This window comes from Pristiophorus japonicus, unplaced genomic scaffold, assembly GCF_044704955.1.
Source record: "Pristiophorus japonicus isolate sPriJap1 unplaced genomic scaffold, sPriJap1.hap1 HAP1_SCAFFOLD_498, whole genome shotgun sequence".
Classification (NCBI taxonomy): Eukaryota; Metazoa; Chordata; class Chondrichthyes; family Pristiophoridae; genus Pristiophorus; species Pristiophorus japonicus.
In genome coordinates this window covers 321,305-344,208 of record NW_027254404.1, presented here as the reverse complement: position 1 = coordinate 344,208, position 22,904 = coordinate 321,305, and the positions used below count along the sequence as shown (strand labels likewise).

General features: G+C 51.2%; 1 protein-coding gene across 1 annotated transcript in view; it reads right to left on the bottom strand.

Annotated features, from left to right (window-relative positions):
• The window catches only part of LOC139253676 (neutrophil cytosol factor 2-like), a 151,957-nt gene that overhangs the window by 53,263 nt on the left and 75,790 nt on the right, over positions 1 to 22,904 (bottom strand). The window contains exon 9 of the mRNA XM_070873514.1: positions 11,867 to 11,923. Within this exon, the coding sequence (XP_070729615.1) occupies positions 11,867 to 11,923 (57 nt within the window). The remainder of the gene's footprint in view (positions 1 to 11,866; positions 11,924 to 22,904) is intronic.

Here is a 22,904-nt window from a genome sequence, read left to right as displayed (position 1 = left end):
TTGACTGGAAGGCTGTATTCAGTGGGGTTAAGAACATAAGAACATAAGAAATAGCAGGAGTAGGCCATTTAGCCACTCGAGCCTGCTCTGCCATTCAATAAGATCATGGCTGATCTGATCATGGACTCAGCTCCACTTCCCTGCCCGCTCCCCATAATCCATTATTCCCTTTTGTTCAAAATCTGTCCATCTCCACCTTAAATACATTCAATGACCCAGCCTCCACAGCTCTCTGGGGCAGATTCCACAGATTTACAAGCCTCAGAGAAGAAATTTCTCCTCATCTCAGTTTTAAAACGAATCAATTTTCCCCAGTGATTTGTGCCTTTTTTTCTGGAGCAGGCTGCTTTTTCTGGCCCAACTTAAAAATCGCAGTTTCCCCAATCAATTTGCACCAGCGTTACTCATTTAGTTACGTTTATTTAGTAAGTTTTTTTTTAATCCAAAGGGGGCGTAACCAGCCACCTACGCCAATTCTGGCCATTTAGCTACTGCATTTCTGCTTAGACCAGCGTATGTGGCCACTCGAGAAAACCCTTGGAGAGTTAAAGAAATCGCAGGCCATTCGGCCTGGGCTAGGGGCGGGAGACAGACTGGAACTGGCACTCGCTCAGGGCCACAGACCGGGACTGGGACTGGCACTCACTCAGAGCCACAGACCGGGACTGGGACTGGCACTCACTCAGGGTCACAGACCGGGACTGGGACCAGCACTCACTCAGGGCCACAGATTGGGACCAGCACTCACTCAGAGCCACAGATTGGGACCAGCACTCACTCAGAGCCACAGATTGGGACCAGCACTCACTCAGAGCCACAGATTGGGACCAGCACTTACTCAGGGCCACAGACCGGGACTGGGACCGGCAATCACTCAGGGTCACAGACCGGGACTGGGACCGGCAATCACTCAGGGTCACAGACCGGGACTGGGACCGGCACTCACTCAGGGCCACAGATTGGGACCGGCACTCACTCAGGGCCACAGACTGGGACCGGCACTCACTCAGGGTCACAGATTGGGACCAGCACTCACTCAGGGCCACAGACTGGGACCGGCACTCACTCAGGGTCACAGATTGGGACCAGCACTCACTCAGGGCCACAGACTGGGACCGGCACTCACTCAGGGTCACAGATTGGGGCCGGCACTCACTCAGGGCCACAGATTGGGACCGGCACTCACTCAGGGTCACAGATTGGGACCGGCACTCACTCAGAGCCACAGATTGGGACCAGCACTCACTCAGGGTCACAGATTGGGACCGGCACTCACTCAGAGCCACAGATTGGGACCAGCACTCACTCAGGGTCACAGACTGGGACCGGCACTCACTCAGGGCCACAGACCGGGACCGGCACTCACTCAGGGTCACAGACCGGGACCGGCACTCACTCAGGGTCACAGACCGGGACCAGCACTCACTCAGGGCCACAGATTGGGACCAGCACTCACTCAGGGTCACAGACTGGGACCAGCACTCACTCAGGGTCACAGACTGGGACCAGCACTCACTCAGGGCCACAGACTGGGACTGGGACCAGCACTCACTCAGGGTCACAGATTGGGACCGGCACTCACTCAGAGCCACAGACCGGGACCGGCACTCACTCAGGGTCACAGACCGGGACTGGCACTCACTCAGGGTCACAGACCGGGACCGGCACTCACTCAGGGTCACAGATTGGGACCGGCACTCACTCAGAGCCACAGACCGGGACCGGCACTCACTCAGGGTCACAGATTGGGACCGGCACTCACTCAGAGCCACAGACCGGGACCGGCACTCACTCAGGGTCACAGACCGGGACCGGCACTCACTCAGGGTCACAGACCGGGACCGGCACTCACTCAGGGTCACAGATTGGGACCGGCACTCACTCAGAGCCACAGACCGGGACCGGCACTCACTCAGGGTCACAGACCGGGACCGGCACTCACTCAGGGTCACAGACCGGGACTGGGACTGGCACTCGCTCAGAGCCACAGACCGGGACCAGCACTCACTCAGGGCCACAGACCGGGACCGGCAGTCACTCAGGGCCACAGACCGGGACTGGGACCAGCACTCACTCAGGGTCACAGACTGGGACCAGCACTCACTCAGGGCCACAGACCAGGACTGGGACCAGCACTCACTCAGAGCCACAGACCGAGACCGGGACCAGCACTCACTCAGGGCCACAGACCGGGACCAGCACTCACTCAGGGCCACAGACCGGGACTGGGACCAGCACTCACTCAGAGCCACAGACCGAGACCGGGACCAGCACTCACTCAGGGCCACAGACCGGGACCAGCACTCACTCAGAGCCACAGACCGAGACTGGGACCAGCACTCACTCAGGGCCACAGACCGGGACTGGGACCAGCACTCACTCAGGGCCACAGACCGAGACTGGGACCAGCACTCACTCAGGGCCACAGACCGGGACTGGGACCAGCACTCACTCAGAGCCACAGACCGGGACTGGGACCAGCACTCACTCAGGGCCACAGACCGAGACTGGGACCAGCACTCACTCAGGGTCACAGACCGGGACTGGCACTCACTCAGGGTCACAGACCGGGACCGGCACTCACTCAGGGTCACAGATTGGGACCGGCACTCACTCAGAGCCACAGACCGGGACCGGCACTCACTCAGGGTCACAGATTGGGACCGGCACTCACTCAGAGCCACAGACCGGGACCGGCACTCACTCAGGGTCACAGACCGGGACCGGCACTCACTCAGGGTCACAGACCGGGACCGGCACTCACTCAGGGTCACAGATTGGGACCGGCACTCACTCAGAGCCACAGACCGGGACCGGCACTCACTCAGGGTCACAGACCGGGACCGGCACTCACTCAGGGTCACAGACCGGGACTGGGACTGGCACTCGCTCAGAGCCACAGACCGGGACCAGCACTCACTCAGGGCCACAGACCGGGACCGGCACTCACTCAGGGCCACAGACCGGGACTGGGACCAGCACTCACTCAGGGTCACAGACTGGGACCAGCACTCACTCAGGGCCACAGACCAGGACTGGGACCAGCACTCACTCAGAGCCACAGACCGAGACCGGGACCAGCACTCACTCAGGGCCACAGACCGGGACCAGCACTCACTCAGGGCCACAGACCGGGACTGGGACCAGCACTCACTCAGAGCCACAGACCGAGAACGGGACCAGCACTCACTCAGGGCCACAGACCGGGACCAGCACTCACTCAGAGCCACAGACCGAGACTGGGACCAGCACTCACTCAGGGCCACAGACCGGGACTGGGACCAGCACTCACTCAGGGCCACAGACCGAGACTGGGACCAGCACTCACTCAGGGCCACAGACCGGGACTGGGACCAGCACTCACTCAGAGCCACAGACCGGGACTGGGACCAGCACTCACTCAGAGCCACAGACCGAGACTGGGACCAGCACTCACTCAGGGCCACAGACCGGGACCGGGTCCGGGTCCGGCACTCACTCAGGGTCACAGATTGGGACCAGCACTCACTCAGGGTCACAGATTGGGACCAGCACTCACTCAGAGCCACAGACTGGGACCAGCACTCACTCAGAGCCACAGACTGGGACCAGCACTCACTCAGGGCCACAGACTGGGACCAGCACTCACTCAGGGCCACAGACCGGGACCGGGTCCAGGTCCGGCACTCACTCAGGGTCACAGATTGGGACCAGCACTCACTCAGGGTCACAGATTGGGACCAGCACTCACTCAGGGCCACAGATTGGGACCAGCACTCACTCAGGGCCACAGACCGGGACCGGGTCCGGGTCCGGCACTCACTCAGGGTCACAGATTGGGACCAGCACTCACTCAGGGTCACAGATTGGGACCAGCACTCACTCAGAGCCACAGATTGGGACCAGCACTCACTCAGGGCCACAGCGGACCGGGACCTGCACTCACTCGGGGCCACAGTGGACCGGGACCAGCACTCACTCGGGGCCACAGCGGACCGGGACCGGCACTCACTCGGGGCCACAGTGGACCGGGACCAGCACTCACTCGGGGCCATAGACCGGGACCAGCACTCACTCGGGGCCACAGCGGACCGGGACCGGCACTCACTCAAGGCCACAGCGGACCGGGACCAGCACTCACTCGGGGCCATAGACCGGGACCAGCACTCACTCGGGGCCATAGACCGGGACCAGCACTCACTCGGGGCCACAGTGGACCGGGACCAGCACTCACTCGGGGCCATAGACCGGGACCAGCACTCACTCGGGGCCACAGTGGACCGGGACCAGCACTCACTCGGGGCCATAGACCGGGACCAGCACTCACTCGGGGCCACAGCGGACCGGGACCATCACTCACTCGGGGCCACAGTGGACCGGGACCAGCACTCACTCGGGGCCACAGTGGACCGGGACCAGCACTCACCCGGGGCCATAGACCGGGACCAGCACTCACTCGGGGCCATAGACCGGGACCGGCACTCACTCGGGGCCACAGTGGACCGGGACCAGCACTCACTCGGGGCCATAGACCGGGACCAGCACTCACTCGGGGCCACAGCGGACCGGGACCATCACTCACTCGGGGCCACAGTGGACAGGGACCAGCACTCACTCGGGGCCACAGCGGACCGGGACCAGCACTCACTCGGGGCCACAGTGGACCGGGACCAGCACTCACTCGGGGCCACAGTGGACCGGGACCAGCACTCACTCGGGGCCACAGCGGACCGGGACCAGCACTCACTCGGGGCCACAGCGGACCGGGACCAGCACTCACTCGGGGCCACAGCGGACCGGGACCAGCACTCACTCGGGGCCACAGTGGACAGGGACCAGCACTCACTCGGGGCCACAGCGGACCGGGACCATCACTCACTCGGGGCCACAGCGGACCGGGACCAGCACTCACTCGGGGCCACAGTGGACAGGGACCAGCACTCACTCGGGGCCATAGACCGGGACCATCACTCACTCGGGGCCACAGTGGACAGGGACCAGCACTCACTCGGGGCCACAGTGGACCGGGACCATCACTCACTCGGGGCCACAGCGGACCGGGACCAGCACTCACTCGGGGCCACAGTGGACCGGGACCAGCACTCACTCGGGGCCACAGTGGACCGGGACCATCACTCACTCGGGGCCACAGTGGACCGGGACCAGCACTCACTCGGGGCCACAGCGGACCGGGACCAGCACTCACTCGGGGGCATAGACCGGGACCGGCACTCACTCGGGGCCACAGTGGACTGGGACCGGCACTCACTCAGGGACACAGACTGGGACCGGCACTCACTCAGGGCCACAGTGGACCGGGACCAGCACTCACTCAGGGTCACAGACCGGGACCAGCACTCACTCAGGGCCACAGACTGGGACCAGCACTCACTCGGGGCCACAGTGGACTGGGACCGGCACTCACTCAGGGCCACAGACTGGGACCAGCACTCACTCGGGGCCACAGTGGACTGGGACCGGCACTCACTCAGGGTCACAGACCGGGACCAGCACTCACTCAGGGCCACAGCGGACCGGGACCGGCACTCACTCAGGGTCACAGCAGACCAGGACTGGCACTCACTCGGGCCACAGACCAGGACTGGCACTCACTCAGGGTCACAGATTGGGACCAGCACTCACTCAGGGCTACAGCAGACCAGGACTGGCACTCACTCAGGGCTACAGCAGACCAGGACTGGCACTCACTCAGGGCCACAGCAGACCAGGACTGGCACTCACTCGGGGGCCGGAGAGGGAACGCACTGACCAGCAAGCCTTTTGGCCTGGGCTAGAGGTGGGAATCGTAGCGGACTGGGAAAGCACTCAATCAGGGACCAGAAGCAACTGTTTTAACCAGAAAGACCTGGGCATGGCGATGCCTGTGGAAGTGCCATCGCTGTTTGAGGTAAAAGAACTCCTCAGTGATGGCAGTAGCACGAATCCAAACTCAACTTATCAATAAAATCTTTGCAACTGTTTAACAATCTCCCTTTGTCATCATTTAACCCCACCTTCACAAAAATTACAAGTCCTTTAATCAGTACCCATCCTGTATCATCACATCGGAATTCTTTGGCCCTACATGGTCATCCAAACCTACATAACATGAATGAATAACTGAGCATGACATAAGTTCACAGTTTTCTGTATGACTATAATTTCCATGAATAACTAAAAGAAAAAATGTCAACATTCTCCTTTATTACAAGCAACTTAAAAGTGACCATAAACCATCCCATTCTTTATGCTTACCCTGGATATCTAAATGTGCCTTTCTTTCTCTTATTCTACTGCTTCTCCTAGCTGTGCCCACTTGAGATCCCGGTCCTGGTCTGGAGGCCTCTCGATTGCCAACTCGGAGCTGTACTGTGCATGCGCGTCCAGTGCAGTGGCGTCAAAAACTTAAGTTTTTTTTCCCCACGCACGCGCAGAAGGCCCAGCTGTGTTTTCCAGACACAGACAGCAGGCTCCACCTCCCAAGGCGACTGGCCATGCTGCGCGGCTCCGGATTGCACTATTAAGATCGGGGAAAGTTTGGACATGTTTTTCTGGTGCATTTCTGGACCTAAAAACCCAGCGTAACTCTGGCAATACACCAGAAAATGGGCTTGGCCAAAATTGAGTCCCATGTCCCCTAGTTTAGTTTCCCCTGTGAGTGGAAATATCCTCTCTGTATCCACCTTGTCGAGCCCCCTCATTATCATATGTTTCAATAAGGTCACCTCTCATTCTTCGGAACTCCAGTGTATATAGGCCCAACCTTCTGAACCCATCTTCATAAGTCAACCTCCTCATCTCCGGAATCACCCTAGTGAACCTTCTCTGAACAGCCTCCAATGCAAGTATATCTTTCCTTAAATAAGGAGACCAAAACTGTACGCAGTACTCCAGTGTGGCCTCACCAATACCCTGTACAGTTGTAGCAGGACTTCTCTGCTTTTATACTCTATCCCCCTTGCAATAAAAGCCAGCATTCTATTTGCCTTCCTGATCACTTGCTGTACCAGTGTACTAACTTTTTGTGTTTCATACACAAGGACCCCCAGGTCCCTCTGCACCGCAGCATGTTGTAATTTTTCTCCATTTAATTATAATTTGCTTTTCTATTATTTCTGCCAAAGTGGATAACCTTACATTTTCCCACGTTATACTCCATTTGCCAAATTTTTGCCCACTCACAGATCCTGTCTATATCCCTTTGCAGATTTTTTGTGTCCTCCTCACAATTTGCTTTCCCACCCATCTTTGTATCATCAGCAAACTTGGCTACATTACACTCGGTCCCTTCATCCAAGTCATTAATATAGATTGTAAATAGTTGAGGACCCAGCACCGATCCCTGCGGCACCCCACTAGTCACTGGGTAATTTTCCGGTTGGCAAATAGTTATCCCGACTCTCTGCACACCAGCCACCACACAGGCTTGACAGAGCTCGGTCTTGGTCCAGTGGCAAGGATTGCCCAAGATGAACTGGAGACCAGCTCTGCTGCTTACATATCGCAGTGTGGGCTGGCCCGTGCTGCCCCTGGGCCCTCGCTTCTTCTGGGCCCCGGTCACTTCCATCTACAAACTCTTGCTGCTCCTTCGCCCCTCCTGCTGTGCCTGCCCGCACTGCACTCAGCGACCTGGCTTCGCAGCCGTCGCCCTCCTGCAGCAGCACTCGCTGCTCCCTGCAGTGGCCGCACGCTGCTCCCTCTGATGGTCCCGGCCTGCTGATGGTCTTGCTGGGTCACCATCCCACACCTGCAGTAAGATGGCCGCCGCGCATGCTCCCTGTTCCATAGCGGGACAATGGAACAGGTTGTGACGTCGAGGAACCTCCGCCCCCGTCGCTCCCTGCAGCGGGTGGACCAGTGCTACCCAAAGATGACGGCCAACTCCCCACAACCCCCGACAGTAACCAGGGCCTGTCCACGCCCGTACGTGAGTATGTGAGTCCACAGGGAGGCTGGGCGCGCTGCCTGGGCCACTCCTCCGTCCTCCGCGGCGGCGGTGAAACATCGTCCATCTGCGGGCAATCTCCCAAGTGTGAGGTAATGCACTTGGGGAGGTCTAACAAGGTAAGGGAATACACATAAATGGCACGACACTGAAAAGTGTAGAGGATCAAAGGCACCTTGGGGTGCAGGTCCACAGATCCCTGCAGGTAGCAGACCAGGTAGATAAAGTGGTCAAAAGGCATGTGGAATACTTGCCTTTATTAGTCAAGGCATGGAATACAAGAGCAAGGAGGTTATGCTAGAATTGTATAAAGCACTGGTTAGGCCGCAGCTGGAGTACCGTGTGCAGTTCTAGTCACCGCATTACAGGAAAGATGTGATTGCACGGGAAAGGGTGCAGAGGAGATTTACAAGAGTGCCTGGACTGGAGAATTTTGGCTATGAGGAAAGACTGGAGATGCTGGGTCTGTTTTCTTTGGAACAGAGGAGACTGAGGGGAGACCTGATTGAGGTGTATAAAATTATGAGGGGCCTGGATAGAGTGGATAGGAAGGACCTGTTTCCCTTGGCAGAGGGGTCAACAATCAGGGGACATAGATTTAAAGTAATAGGGGGGGAGGTTTAGAGGAGATTTGAGGGGAAATTTCTTCATCCAGAGGGTGGTGGGGGTCTGGAATTCACTGCCTGAAGAGGCAAGAACCTCCTCACATTTAAAAGATACTTGGATGAGCACTTAAAAGTACCATAACCTTCAGAGCTACGGACCAAGAGCTGGAAAGTGGGATTAGGTTGGATAGCCTCTTTGTTGGCCAACGCGGACACGGTGGGCCGAAATGGCCTCCTTCCGTGCTGTAAATTTCTATGATTCTACGATTACCTTTCTCTCTAACCCAGGGGTCACTGGGCAGTGATCAGGAGCAGGAACCCTGGCTGATTTCCTCTCTCTCTATCCCAGGGGTCACTGGGCAGTGACCAGGAGCAGGAACCCTGGCTGATTTCCCCTCTCTCTATCCCAGGGGTCACTGGGCAGTGATCAGGAGCAGGAACCCTGGCTGTTTTCCCCTCTCTCTAACCCAGGGATCACTGGACAGTGATCAGGAGCAGGAACCCTGGCTGATTTCCCCTCTCTCTATCCCAGGGGTCACTGGGCAGGAACCCTGGCTGTTTTCCCCTCTCTCTAACCCAGGGGTCACTGGACAGTGATCAGGAGCAGGGACCCTGGCTGATTTCCCCCTCTCTCTAACCCAGGGATCACTGGACAGTGATCAGGAGCAGGAACCCTGGCTGATTTCCCCTCTCTCTATCCCAGGGGTCACTAGGCAGGAAAGCTGGCTGTTTTCCCCTCTCTCTAACCCAGGGGTCACTGGACAGTGATCAGGAGCACGGACCCTGGCTGATTTCCCCTCTCTCTATCCCAGGGGTCACTGGGCAGTGATCAGGAGCAGGAACCCTGGCTGATTTCCCCCTCTCTCTAACCCAGGGATCACTGGACAGTGATCAGGAGCAGGAACCCTGGCTGATTTCCCCTCTCTCTATCCCAGGGGTCACTGGGCAGGAACCCTGGCTGTTTTCCCCTCTCTCTAACCCAGGGGTCACTGGACAGTGATCAGGAGCATGGACCCTGGCTGATTTCCCCTCTCTCTAACCCAGGGGTCACTGGGCAGTGATCAGGAGCAGGGACCCTGGCTGATTTAGAATTCCTCTCACTGATCCTCACAGCTCATGCCCTTTACACTGCGAGCAATCCTGTTGCCCCTCTGCATCCTCCCCAATCCTGTGTTTGATCTCTAACAGGGCGAGTAGAGTAGAACTCAGGACCTCAGGAGATTTCTACTGCCCTACTCTAGATATAACCACCTGTCAGATTGTTGAAATTGTTTTACCGCACAATGCAAATCCCAGACCCCTCCTTCAGTCTCTACCAATGAGTGTTAAATTTCATTGCCAATTTCTCTGCCCAGATCATAAGAACATAAGAAATAAGAACAGGAGTAGGCCATATGGCTCCTCGAGCCTGCTCCGCCATTTAATAAGATCATGGCTGATCTGATCATAACTCATCTCCACATCCCCGCCCGCTCCCCATAATCCCTTATCGATTAAGAAACTGTCTATTTCTGTCTTAAATTTATTCACTGTCCCAGCTTTACAGCTCTCTCAGGCAGCGAATTCCACAGATTTACAACCCTCAGAGAAGAAATTTCTCCTCATCTCTGTTTTAAATGGGTGGTCCCTTATTCTAAGATTATGCCCTCTAGTTCAAATCTCCTCCATCAGTGGAAACATTCTCTCTGCATCCACCTTGTCAAGCTCCCTCATAATCTTATACGTCTCGATAAGATCAACTCTCATTCTTCTGAATTCTAATGAGTAGAGGCCCAACCTACTCAATCTTTCCTCATAAGTCAACCCCCTCATCCCCGGAATCAACCTAGTGAACCTTCTCTGAACTGCCTCCAAAGCAAGTATATCCTTTTGTAAATATGGAAACCAAAACTGCACGCAGTATTCCAGGAGTGGCCTCACCAATACCTTATGTATAGCTGTAGTCAGACTTCTCTGCTTTTATACTCCATCCCCTTTGCAATAAAGGCCAAGATATCATTGGCTTTCCTGATCACTTGCTGTACCTGTATATTATCCTTTTGTATTTCATGCACAAGTACCCCCAGGTCCCGCTGTACTGCGGTACTTTGCAATCTTTCTCCATTTAAATGATAACTTGCTCTTTGATTTATTTTCTGCCAAAGTGCATGATCTCACACTTTCCAACATTACACTCCATCTGCCAAATTTTTGCCCACTCACGTAGCCTGTCTATGTCCTTTTGCAGATTTTTTTGTGCCCTCCTCACTCATTGCTTTTCCTCCCAGCTTTATATCGTCAGCAAACGTGGTACGTTACACTCAGTCCCTTCTTCCAAGTCATTTAGATTGTAAATAGTTGGGGTCCCAGCACTGATCCCTGCGGCACCCCACTAGTTACTGGTTGCCAACCAGAGAATGAACCATTTATCCCGACCCCTGTTTTCTGTTAGTTAGTCAATCCTCTATCCATGCTAATATATTACCCCCAACCCTGTGAACTTTTATCTTGTGCAGTAACCTTTTATGTGTCACCTTGTCAAATGCCTTCTGGAAGTCCAAATACACCACATCCACTGGTTCCCCTTTATCCACCCTGTTGTTACATCCTCGAAGAGCTCCAGCAAATTTGTCAAACATGACTTCCCCTTCATAATTTGCCTGACCAAATTTTGCTTTTCCAAATGTCCTGCTACTGCTTCTTTAATAATGGACTTCAATATTTTCCCAACCACAGATGTTAGGCTAACTATCTATAGTTTCCTGCTTTTTGTCTGCCTCCTTTTTTAAATAGGGCCGTTACATTTGCAGTTTTCCAATCTGCTGGAACTTCCCCAGAATCCAGGGAATTTTGGTAAATTACAACCAATGCATCCACAATCCCTGCCGCTACTTTTCTGAAGACCCTAGGATACAAGCCATCAGGTCCAGGGGATTTATCTGCCTTTAGTCCCATTATCTTACTGAGTACCACCTCCTTTGTGATTGTGATTGTGATTGTGATTGTGTTAAGTTCCTCCCCGCCCTATAGCCCCTAGACTATCCATTGTCGGAATATTGTTAGTGTCCTCTACCATAAAGACTGATACAAAATATTTGTTCAGAGTTTCTGCCATCACTAATTCCCCGGTTTCGTCCTCTCAGGGACCAACATTTACTTTAGCCACCCTTTTCCTTTTTATATACCTATACTTATATATCAGTCAACGGAGTGCAGAGTCTGGAATCTGGTCTGTCCAACTCAGAACCTCATCAGGTCCCTGAACCTGCGGGATACCCGTTAAAATAATCCCAGCAATCCAATCGGAGAGTGGGCAATCACACCACCTCAGTCAGTCTAAGGAATGAATCAACCTTACCGGGTTGTCTCTGCCTCTGGATGAGACCTCCAGGTACGCAGTTGGAATTAACCCTCTCTATAAGCACAAAGAAATCAGTATTATTTTTGTTAGCAAGAAAACTGAGCATAGAATCATATAAATTTATAGCACTGCCCTTCGTGTCCACGCTGGCCGACCAAGAGCTGTCCGGCCTAATCCCACTTTCCAGCTCTTGGTCCGTAGCCCTGTCGGTTACAGCACGTCAAGTGCACATCCAGGTACTTCTTAAATGTGGTGAGGGTTTCTGCCTCTCCCACCCTTTCAGGCAGTGAGTTCCAGACCCCCACCACCCTCTGGGTGAAGACATTTCCCCTCAAAACTTTCTACCAATTACTTCAAATCTATGACCACTGGTTGCTCACCCCTCTGCTAAGGGAAATAGGTCCGTTCTATCTACCCTCGCAAGGCCTCATAATTTTATACACCTCAATAAGGTCTCCCCTCTAATATATAATTCCACCTAGTGGACTACTGTGGTAACAGAGCCATTGCTGTAAATGCAATAAACACATCAGTTCCTACGTTGAAGCCATCTTGTGAAGACCTGTGTGTTGTGAGGTTGTAAAGAATAGATCACATTTGGCGATGAAGGATAAGATTCCTGGAAACCCAAGCTGAAATGTTTGTTGGTGGATGATTCCAGCCAATCAACAGAGAGACTAGAGAGGTCCTTTGTTTGCAGAACAGCTAAAAATCAAAGGTAAATTACAAGCATATTTGGGTGAACTGAAGAGTCCAGATGGCTGCGCCGATGGGAATAGGGGGCTTGGGTGAATTCCATCACAACCGTGAAACTTTCGGAGCAGATGTCGAGCGGCTAGAACATTTTTTCACCACAAATAGTATCATCGAAGGCCCCGATAATGAAAACCGTAACCAGGTGGTGTTGAAAAGAAAACGGCTTATTTTCCTGACTGAAGCAGGCCTCGAGGTGTATGAAACCCTGAAAAATTTGTTTGTTCCCATCAAGCCAAAGGACACATCATTTAGAGATTCTAAGCAAGTTAGAATTGCACTACAATCCTGAGCCCCTGGAAATTGCTGAAAGTTATCATTTTGGAATAAGAGATCAGTTAATTGACGAAAGTATCAGTGAGTACATTGTAGCATTAAAGAGGCTATCTATTCACTGTCATTTCAGAAATTTTCAGGATCGAGCATTGCGTGACCGCTTTGTTTGTGGGGCGGAAAATGATGCGATCAGAAGAAAGTTATTGACAACTCCTAACTTGACTTTTGATTTCACTTGTCAGACAGCTATGTCAATGGACATGGCCGACCAATATTCCCGAGAATTTCGAACCATTTCCGATCATCAGACAACCGAGGTGAATCGCCTGCAGGTTAATAGTAAAAGGCAGTTGGGCCCCAAGGCCTCAGCAACTGGCCATGGTAACAATACATTGAAGTCATGCTATCGGTGCCTGGGACAACACATTGCTCAAAGTTGTCCATATGTGAAAGCAGAGTGTTTTTTCTGCAGGAAAACTGGGCATCTTGCAAAGGCATGCCGATTGAAGAATAAACCAACTTTCAAGGCTATAAGTAGAAAGCCCCAGAGACTACTTAGCATGGAAGAAAAGCAACGGACGAAGAGATACACATCATCAGGAGTACGAGGGTTCTAACAGCGATTCGAAAAGTATCATCCAAGTAAATGTTGCAGGAACCAAGATACCCACGGAAATTGACACTGGTGCATCCGTGAGTGTAGTAGCGGAGTCGCTATATCACGACAAATTGCGTGATTTGCCATTGGAGATATCCAAGATAGAGCTGCGAGGCTACTCGGGAGAGAACATTCCTGTGGTAGGTCATATCACCGTACCAGTGAAACACAAGGATCAATTTCAGAGCTTCCTCTCTTAGTAGTGACAGGAGACAAGCCTGCCTTATTAGGACGAAATTGGTTGGGAATTACTGAAGCTGGATTGGAATGAGATTTTTCGTGCTGAAATGAGATTTGCATCGAAGGATGATATCATCAAGAAGTATCCGATGGTGTTCTGTGAAATAAGCAGTTCGATCCAAGGCTTCAAGGTGAGCATCAGGGTACAGAAGGACACTAGACCAGTTTACTGCAAGCTACGTCCCATACCATATGCACTCAAGGAGAAGGTTGATCAAGAACTCAAAAGATTAGAGACTGAGAACATTATCTCTAAGATAGATCTATGTAATTGGGCTACACCCATTGTCGTTGTACCCAAGTCCGATGGTAAGGTAAGATTATGTGGTGATTATAAAGTAACTGTAAATCAGGTTCGAGAGGGTAATCTCCCCAGTACATTGTCAAATGTAGAAGATTTGTTCACAACGCTGACAAGGTGGTCAGATCTTCTCAAAGTTAGATCTGACAAATGCCTATTTACAACGAACGAGATGAGGAGTCTAAGTCATGCTTGACTATAAATACTCAACGAGGCCTATATCAATTTAATAGGCTACCATTTGGAGTGTCTTCCACCCCTGCCATATTCCAAGGGATGATGAACCAGATTTTGCAAGGCATTGAAGGGGTAGTATGTTATTTACTAATTTCAGCAGCAAACAGGCAAATCCATAATAACATATTGAATGAAGTGCTCAAACGGCTAGAGAAGCACAGAGTACAAGTGACAGCTCGCAAGTGAGAGTTATTTCAAAACTCAGTGGAGTACTTAGGGAACAAAGTAGACAAAGATGGTTTCCATCCAACCAAGGGAAAGCTGGAGGCAATTAGAAATGCACCCACTCCCAAGAACTTTACTCAACGTCAATCATTTTTGCCTCTTTTGAACAATTATGGGACATTCCTACCAAATTTGGCTGCAGTGTTACATCCACTGAATGAACTGTTGAAAAAACAGGTCCATTGGAAGTGGTCAGAAGAATGCGACGCAGCATTCAAGAGTGTAAAAGCCAGTTGGTAGAGAGCACTATGTTAGTTCACTATGACGTATCAAAAGAGAATCATGACAGAGGTAAAGTGAGAGAGAACTGTGAAATTGAATCAGAAGGTGAGAGTGAAGAACCATCACCATAAATGGTACCAGGAAGAGTAGTGAAGATATGTGCTCCTCGCACATATTTGGTCAATTTGTTTGATCATGGACAGGTTAGGTTTGTTCACATTGATCATATTTTATCTGCAGATGGGGAAGGAGTTGAAAGTTGGAATGATTTGATTATTTTTGATAGAAACAGAGAAAATAGGTGCAGGAGTAGGCCATTCGGCCCTTCGAGCCTGCACCACCATTCAATAAGATCATGGCTGATCACTCCCTCAGTACCCCTTTCCTGCTTTCTCTCCATACCCCTTGATCCCCTTAACTGTAAGGGCCATATGTAACTCCCTCTTGAATATATCCAATGAACTGGCATCAACAACTCTCTGCGGCAGGGAATTCCACAGGTTAACAACTCTCTGAGTGAAAAAGTTTCTCCTCATCTCAGTCATAAATGGCCTACCCCTTATCCTAAGACTGTGACCTCTGGTTCTGGACTTCCCCAACATCGGGAACATTCTTCCCTCATCTAACCTGTCCAGTCCCGTCAGAATCTTATACGTTTCTGTGAGATCCCCTCTCATCCTTCAAAACTCCAGTGTATAAAGGCCCAGTTGATCCAGCCTCTCCTCATATGACAGCCCAGCCATCCCTGGAATCAATCTGATAAACCTTCGCTGCACTCTCTCAATAGCAAGAACGTCCTTCCTCAGTCTAGGAGACCAAAACTGAACACAATATTCCAGGTGAGGCCTCACTAAGGCCTTGCACAACTGCAGTAAGACCTCCCTGCTTCCATATTCAAATCCCCTAGCTATGAAGGCATACCTACCATTTGCCTTCTTTACCGCCTGCTGTACCTGCATACCAACTTTCAGTGACTGATGAACCATGACACCCAGGTCTCGTTGCACCTCCCCTTTTCCTCGTCTGCCGCCATTCAGATAATATTCTGCCATTGTGATTTTGCCCCCAAAATGGATAACCTCACATTTATCCACATTATACTGCATCTGCCATGCATTTGCTCACTTACCTAACCTGTCCAAGTCACCCTGCAGCCTCTTAGCATCCTCCTCACAGCTCACACCGCCACCCAGTTTAGTGTCATCTGCAAACTTGGAGATATTACACACTATTCCTTCATCCAAATCATTAATGTACATTATAAAGAGCTGGGGTCCCAGCACTGAGCCCTGCGGCACTCCACTAGTCACTGCCTGCCATTCTGAAAAGGACCCGTTTATCCCGACTCTCTGCTTCCTGTCTGCCAACCAGTTCCCTATCCACGTCAGTACATTACCCCCAATACCATGTGCTTTGATTTTGCACAACAATTGCTTGTGCGGGACCTTGTCAAAAGCCTTCTGAAAGTCCAAAAACACATCCACTGGTTCTCCCTTGTCCACTCTGCTAGTTACATCCTCAAAAAATTCCAGAAGATTCGTCAAGCATGATTTCCCTTTCATAAATCCATGCTGACTTGATCCGTTCCTGTCACCGCTTTCCAAATGCTCTGCTATTTCGTCCTTCATGATCGATTCCAACATTTTCCCCACTACTGATGTCAGGCTAACCAGTCTATAATTACCCGTTTTCTCTATCCCTCCTTTTTTTAAAAAGTGGTGTTATATTAGCTACCCTCCAGTTCATGGGAACTGATCCAGAGTCGATAGACTGTTGGAAAATGATCACCGATGCATCCACTATTTCCAGGGCCTCTTCCTTAAGTACTCTGGGATGCAGACTATCAGGCCCCGGGGATTTATCGGCCTTCAATCCCATCAATTTCCCTAACACAATTTCCCACCTAATAAGGATATCCTTCAGTTCCTCCTTCTCACTAGACCCATTGTCCCCTAGTACATTCGGAAAGTTATTTGTATATTCCTTCGTGAAGACAAAACCGAAGTATTGGTTCAATTGGCCTGCTATTTCTTTGTTCCCCATTATAATTTCACTTGAATCCGACTGCAAGGGACCTACGTTTGTCTTTACTAATCTTTTTCTCTTCACATTTTTATGGAAGCTTTTGCAGTCAGTTTTTATATTCCCTGCAAGCTTCCTCTCGTACTCTATTTTCCCCCTCTTAATTAAACCCTTAGTCCTCCTCTGTTGAATTCTAAAGTTCTCCCAGTCCTCAGGTTTGTTGCTTTTTCTAGCCAATTTATATGCCTCTTCCTTGGCTTTAACACTATTCTTAATTTCCTTTGTTAGCCACGGTTGAGCCACCTTCCCAGTTTTATTTTTACTCCATAGAAACATAGAAAATAGGTGCAGGAGCAGGCCATTCAGCCCTTCTAGCCTGCACCGCCATTCAATGAGTTCATGGCTGAACATGAAACTTCAGTACCTCCTTCCTGCTTTCTCGCCATAACCCTTGATCCCCCGAGTAGTAAGGACTTCATCTAACTCCCTTTTGAATATATTTAGTGAATTGGCCTCAACTACTTTCTGTGGTAGAGAATTCCACAGGTTCACCACTCTCTGGGTGAAGAAGGTTCTCCTCATCTCGGTCCTAAATGGCTTACCCCTTATCCTCAGACTGTGACCCCTGGTTCTGGACTTCCCCAACATTGGGAACATTCTTCCTGCATCTAACCTGTCTAAACCCGTCAGAATTTTAAATGTTTCTATGAGGTCCCCTCTCATTCTTCTGAACTCCAGTGAATACAAGTCCAGCTGATCCAGTCTTTCTTGATAGGTCAGTCCCGCCATCCCAGGAATCAGTCTGGTGAATCTTCGCTGCACTCCCTCAATAGCAAGAATGTCCTTCCTCAAGTTAGGAAACCAAAACTGTACACAATACTCCAGGTGTGGCCTCACTAAGGCCCTGTACAACTGTAGCAACACCTCCCTGCCCCTGTATTCAAATCCCCTCGCTATGAAGGCCAACATGCCATTTGCTTTCTTAACCGCCTGCTGTACCTGCATGCCAACCTTCAATGACTGATGTACCATGACACCCAGGTCTCGTTGCACCTTCCCTTTTCCTAATCTGTCACCATTCAGATAATAGTCTGTCTCTCTGTTTTTACCACCAAAGTGGATAACCTCACATTTATCCACATTATACTTCATCTGCCATGCATTTGCCCACTCACCTAACCTATCCAAGTCACTCTGCAGCCTAATAGCATCCTCCTCGCAGCTCACACTGCCATCCAACTTAGTGTCATCCGCAAATTTGGAGATACTGCATTTAATCCCTTCGTCTAAATCATTAATGTACAATGTAAACAGCTGGGGCCCCAGCACAGAACCTTGCGGCACCCCACTAGTCACTGTCTGCCATTCTGAAAAGTACCCGTTTACTCCTACTCTTTGCTTCCTGTCTGACAACTAGTTCTCAATCCACGTCAGCACACTACCCCCAATCCCATGTGCTTTAACTTTGCACATTAATCTCTTGTGTGGGACCTTGTCGAAAGCCTTCTGAAAGTCCAAATATATCACATCAACTGGTTCTCCTTTGTCCACTTTACTGGAAACATCCTCAAAAAATTCCAGAAGATTTGTCAAGCATGATTTCCCTTTCACAAATCCATGCTGACTTGGACCTATCATGTCACCATTTTCCAGATGCACTGCTATGACATCCTTAATAATTGATTCCATCATTTTACCCACTACTGAGGTCAGGCTGACCGGTCTATAATTCCCTGTTTTCTCTCTCCCTCCTTTTTTAAAAAGTGGGGTTACATTGGCTACCCTCCACTCCATAGGAACTGATCCAGAGTCAATGGAATGTTGGAAAATGACTGTCAATGCATCCGCTATTTCCAAGGCCACCTCCTTAAGTACTCTGGGATGCAGTCCATCAGGCCCTGGGGATTTATCGGCCTTCAATCCCATCAATTTCCCCAACACAATTTCCCGACTAATAAGGATTTCCCTCAGTTCCTCCTCCTTACTAGACCCTCCGACCCCTTTTATATCCGGAAGGTTGTTTGTATCCTCCTTAGTGAATACCGAACCAAAGTACTTGTTCAATTGGTCTGCCATTTCTTTGTTCCCCGTTATGACTTCCCCTGATTCTGACTGCAGGGGACCTACGTTTGTCTTTACTAACCTTTTTCTCTTTACATACCTATAGAAACTTTTGCAATCCACCTTAATGTTCCCTGCAAGATTCTTCTCGTACTCCATTTTCCCTGCCCTAATCAAACCCTTTGTCCTCCTCTGCTGAGTTCTAAATTTCTCTCAGTCCCCAGGTTCGCTGCTATTTCTGGCCAATTTGTATGCCACTTCCTTGGCTTTAATACTATCCCTGATTTCCCTAGATAGCCACGGTTGAGCCACCTTCCCTTTTTTATTTTTACGCCAGACAGGAATGTACAATTGTTGTAATTCATCCATGCGGTCTCTAAATGTCTGCCATTGCCCATCCACAGTCAACCCCCTAAGTATCATTCGCCAATCTATCCTAGCCAATTCACGCCTCATACCTTCAAAGTTACCCTTCTTTAAGTTCTGGACCATGGTCTCGGAATTTACTGTTTCATTCTCCATCCTAATGCAGAATTCCACCATATTATGGTCACTCTTCCCCAAGGGGCCTCGCACAATGAGATTGCTAATTAATCCTCTCTCATTACACAACACCCAGTCTAAGATGGCCTCCCCCCTAGTTGGTTCCTCAACATATTGGTCTAGAAAACCATCCCTTATGCACTCCAGGAAATCCTCCTCCACCGTATTGCTTCCAGTTTGGCTAGCCCAATCTATGTGCATATTAAAGTCACCCATTATAACTGCTACACCTTTATTGCATGCACCCCTAATTTCCTGTTTGATGCCCTCCCCAACATCCCTATTACTGTTTGGAGGTCTGTACACAACTCCTACTAACGTTTTTTGCCCTTTGGTGTTCTGCAGCTCTACCCATATAGATTCCACATCATCCAAGCTAATGTCTTTCCTAACTATTGCATTAATCTCCTCTTTAACCAACAATGCTACCCCACCTCCTTTTCCTTTTATTCTATCCTTCCTGAATGTTGAATACCCCTGAATGTTGAGTTCCCAGCCCTGATCATCCTGGAGCCACGTCTCCGTAATCCCAATCACATCATATTTATTAACATCTATTTGCACAATTAATTCATCCACCTTATTGCGGATACTCCTTGCATTAAGACACAAAGCCTTCAGGCTTGTTTTTTTTAACACCCTTTGTCCTTTTAGAATTTTGCTGTACAGTGGCCCTTTTTGTTCTTTGCCTTGGGTTTCTCCGCCCTCCACTTTTCCTCATCTCCTTTCTGTCTTTTGCTTTTGCCTCCTTTTTGTTTCCCTCTGTCTCCCTGCATTGGTTCCCATCCCCCTGCCATATTAGTTTAAATCCTCCCCAACAGCACAAGCAAACACTCCCCCTAGGACATTGGTTCCGGTCCTGCCCAGGTGCAGACCGTCCGGTTTGTACTGGTCCCACCTCCCCCAGAACCGGTCCCAATGCCCCAGGAATTTGAATCCCTCCCTGCTGCACCACTGCTCAAGCCACGTATTCATCTGCGCTATCCTGCGATTCCTACTCTGACTATCACGTGGCACTGGTAGCAATCACGAGATTACTACTTTTGAGGTCCTACTTTTTAATTTAGCTCCTAGCTCCTTAAATTCGTTTCGTAGGACCTCATCCCTTTTTTTACCTATGTCGTTGGTACCAATGTGCACCACGACAACTGGCTGTTCTCCCTCCCATTTCAGAATGTCCTGCACCCGCTCCGAGACATCCTTGACCCTTGCACCAGGGAGGCAACATACCATCCTGGAGTCTTGGTCGTGGCCGCAGAAACGTCTATCTAGACAGGGATGTACATTTGCTGAAATTCACCCATGTGATCTTTAAATGTTTGCCATTGCTTATCCACAGTCAACCCTTTTGGTATCATTTGCCAGTCTATTCTAGCCAATTCACGCCTCATACCGGCGAAGTTACCTTTCCTTAAGTTCAGGACCCTAGTTTCCAAATTAACTTTGTCACTCTCCATCTTAATAAGGAATTCTACCATATTATGCTCACTTTTCTCCAAGGGGCCTCGCACAACAAGATTGCTAATTAGTCCCTTCTCATTACACAATACCCAGTCTAGGATGGCCAGCTCCCTGGTTGGTTCCTCGACATATTGGCCGAGAAAACCATCCCTAATACACTCCAGGAAATCCTCCTCCACAGCATTGCTACCAGTTAGGTTAGCCCAATCAATGTGTAGATTAAAGTCGGCCATGATTACTGCTGTACCTTTATTGCACACATCCCTTATTTCTTGTTTGATGCTGTCCCCAACCTCACTACTAATATTTGGTGGTCTATACACAACACCCACCAGCGTTTTCTGCCCTGTGGAATTCCGCAGCTCCACCCATACCGATTCCACATCATCCAAGCTAATGTCCATCCTTACTATTACATTAATTGCCTCTTTAACCAGCAACGCCACCCCACCTCCTTTTCCTTTCTGTCTATCCTTCCTAAATGTTGAATACCCCTGGATGTTGAGTTCCCAGCCTTGGTCACCCTGGAGCCATGTCTCCGTGATGCCAATCACATCGTATCCGTTAACTGTTATCTGCGCAGTTAATTCATCCCATTGAGGCACAGAGCCTTCAGGCTTGTTTTTTTAAACACACTTTGCCCCTTTAGAATTTTGCTTTAATGTGGCCCTTTTTGTTTTTTGCCTTGGGTTTCTCTGCCCTCCACTTTTACTATTCTCCTTTCTATATTTTGCTTCTGCCCCCTCATGCCCCTCCCCATAACCCAGCAGTCCCAACGGCCCTCCCCATAATCCAGGACAGGACAGTGCCAAGGCCCCACCCCATAACCCAGCAGTTCCCAGGCCCCTCCCCATAACCCGGGACAGTCCCCAGACCCCTCCCCATAACCCGGGACAGTCCCCAGACCCCTCCCCATAACCCGGGACAGTCCCCAGACCCCTCCCCATAACCCGGGACAGTCCCCAGATCCCTCCCCATAACCCGGGACAGTCCCCAGACCCCTCCCCATAACCCAGGACAGTCCCCAGACCCCTCCCCATAAGCCGGGACAGTCCCAAGACCCCTCCCCATAAGCTGGGACAGTCCCCAGACCCCTCCCCATAACCCGGGACAGTCCCCAGACCCCTCCCCATAACCCGGGACAGTCCCCAGACCCCTCCCCATAAGCCGGGACAGTCCCCAGACCCCTCCCCATAACCCGTGAGAGTCCCCAGACCCCTCCCCATAACCCGGGACAGTCCCCAGACCCCTCCCCATAACCCGGGACAGTCCCCAGACCGCTCCCCATAACCCGGGACAGTCCCCAGACCCCTCCCCATAACCCGGGACAGTCCCCAGACCCCTCCCCATAACCCGGGACAGTCCCCAGACCCCTCCCCATAACCCAGGACAGTCCCCAGACCCCTCCCCATACCCAGGACAGTCCCCAGGCCCCTCCCCAAAACCCGGGACAGTCCCCAGACCCCTCCCCATAACCCATCAGTTCCCAGGCCCCTCCCCATAACCCGGGACAGTCCCCAGACCCCTCCCCATAACCCAGCAGTCCCCAGACCCCTTCCCATAATCCGGGACAGTCCCCAGGCCCCTCCCCATAACCCGGGACAGTCCCCAGACCCCTCCCCATAACCCGGGACAGTCCCCAGACCCCTCCCCATAACCCGGGACAGTCCCCAGACTCCCTCCCCATAATATTTAGCTCCACTAGTAACTGATCTCCATGAAGAACCATTAGACTACAAGGGAGAGAATTTGGCCTCCTTTGTGCCTCCAGGGGGGTGAGTGGAGGGGGGGGTGATGGGGGTTGTTAACCGTGGGGGGGGGGGGGGGGAGGGGGCGGCAACGGGACGGGGGTGGAGGGGGAGGTGAAAGCGGGACGCTAACGGCTTACCGACTGGGCGCGGCAAAAATACTGACACCCACGAACTAGCGCTGGCACCTAAAACTTACCGTCTCAATCTCCTGCGCCCCGGAATCCGCCTGCACTGCGCCCGTTATCGCCCCGAATCATAAATTCATTTCAACCCATGCAGCATCAC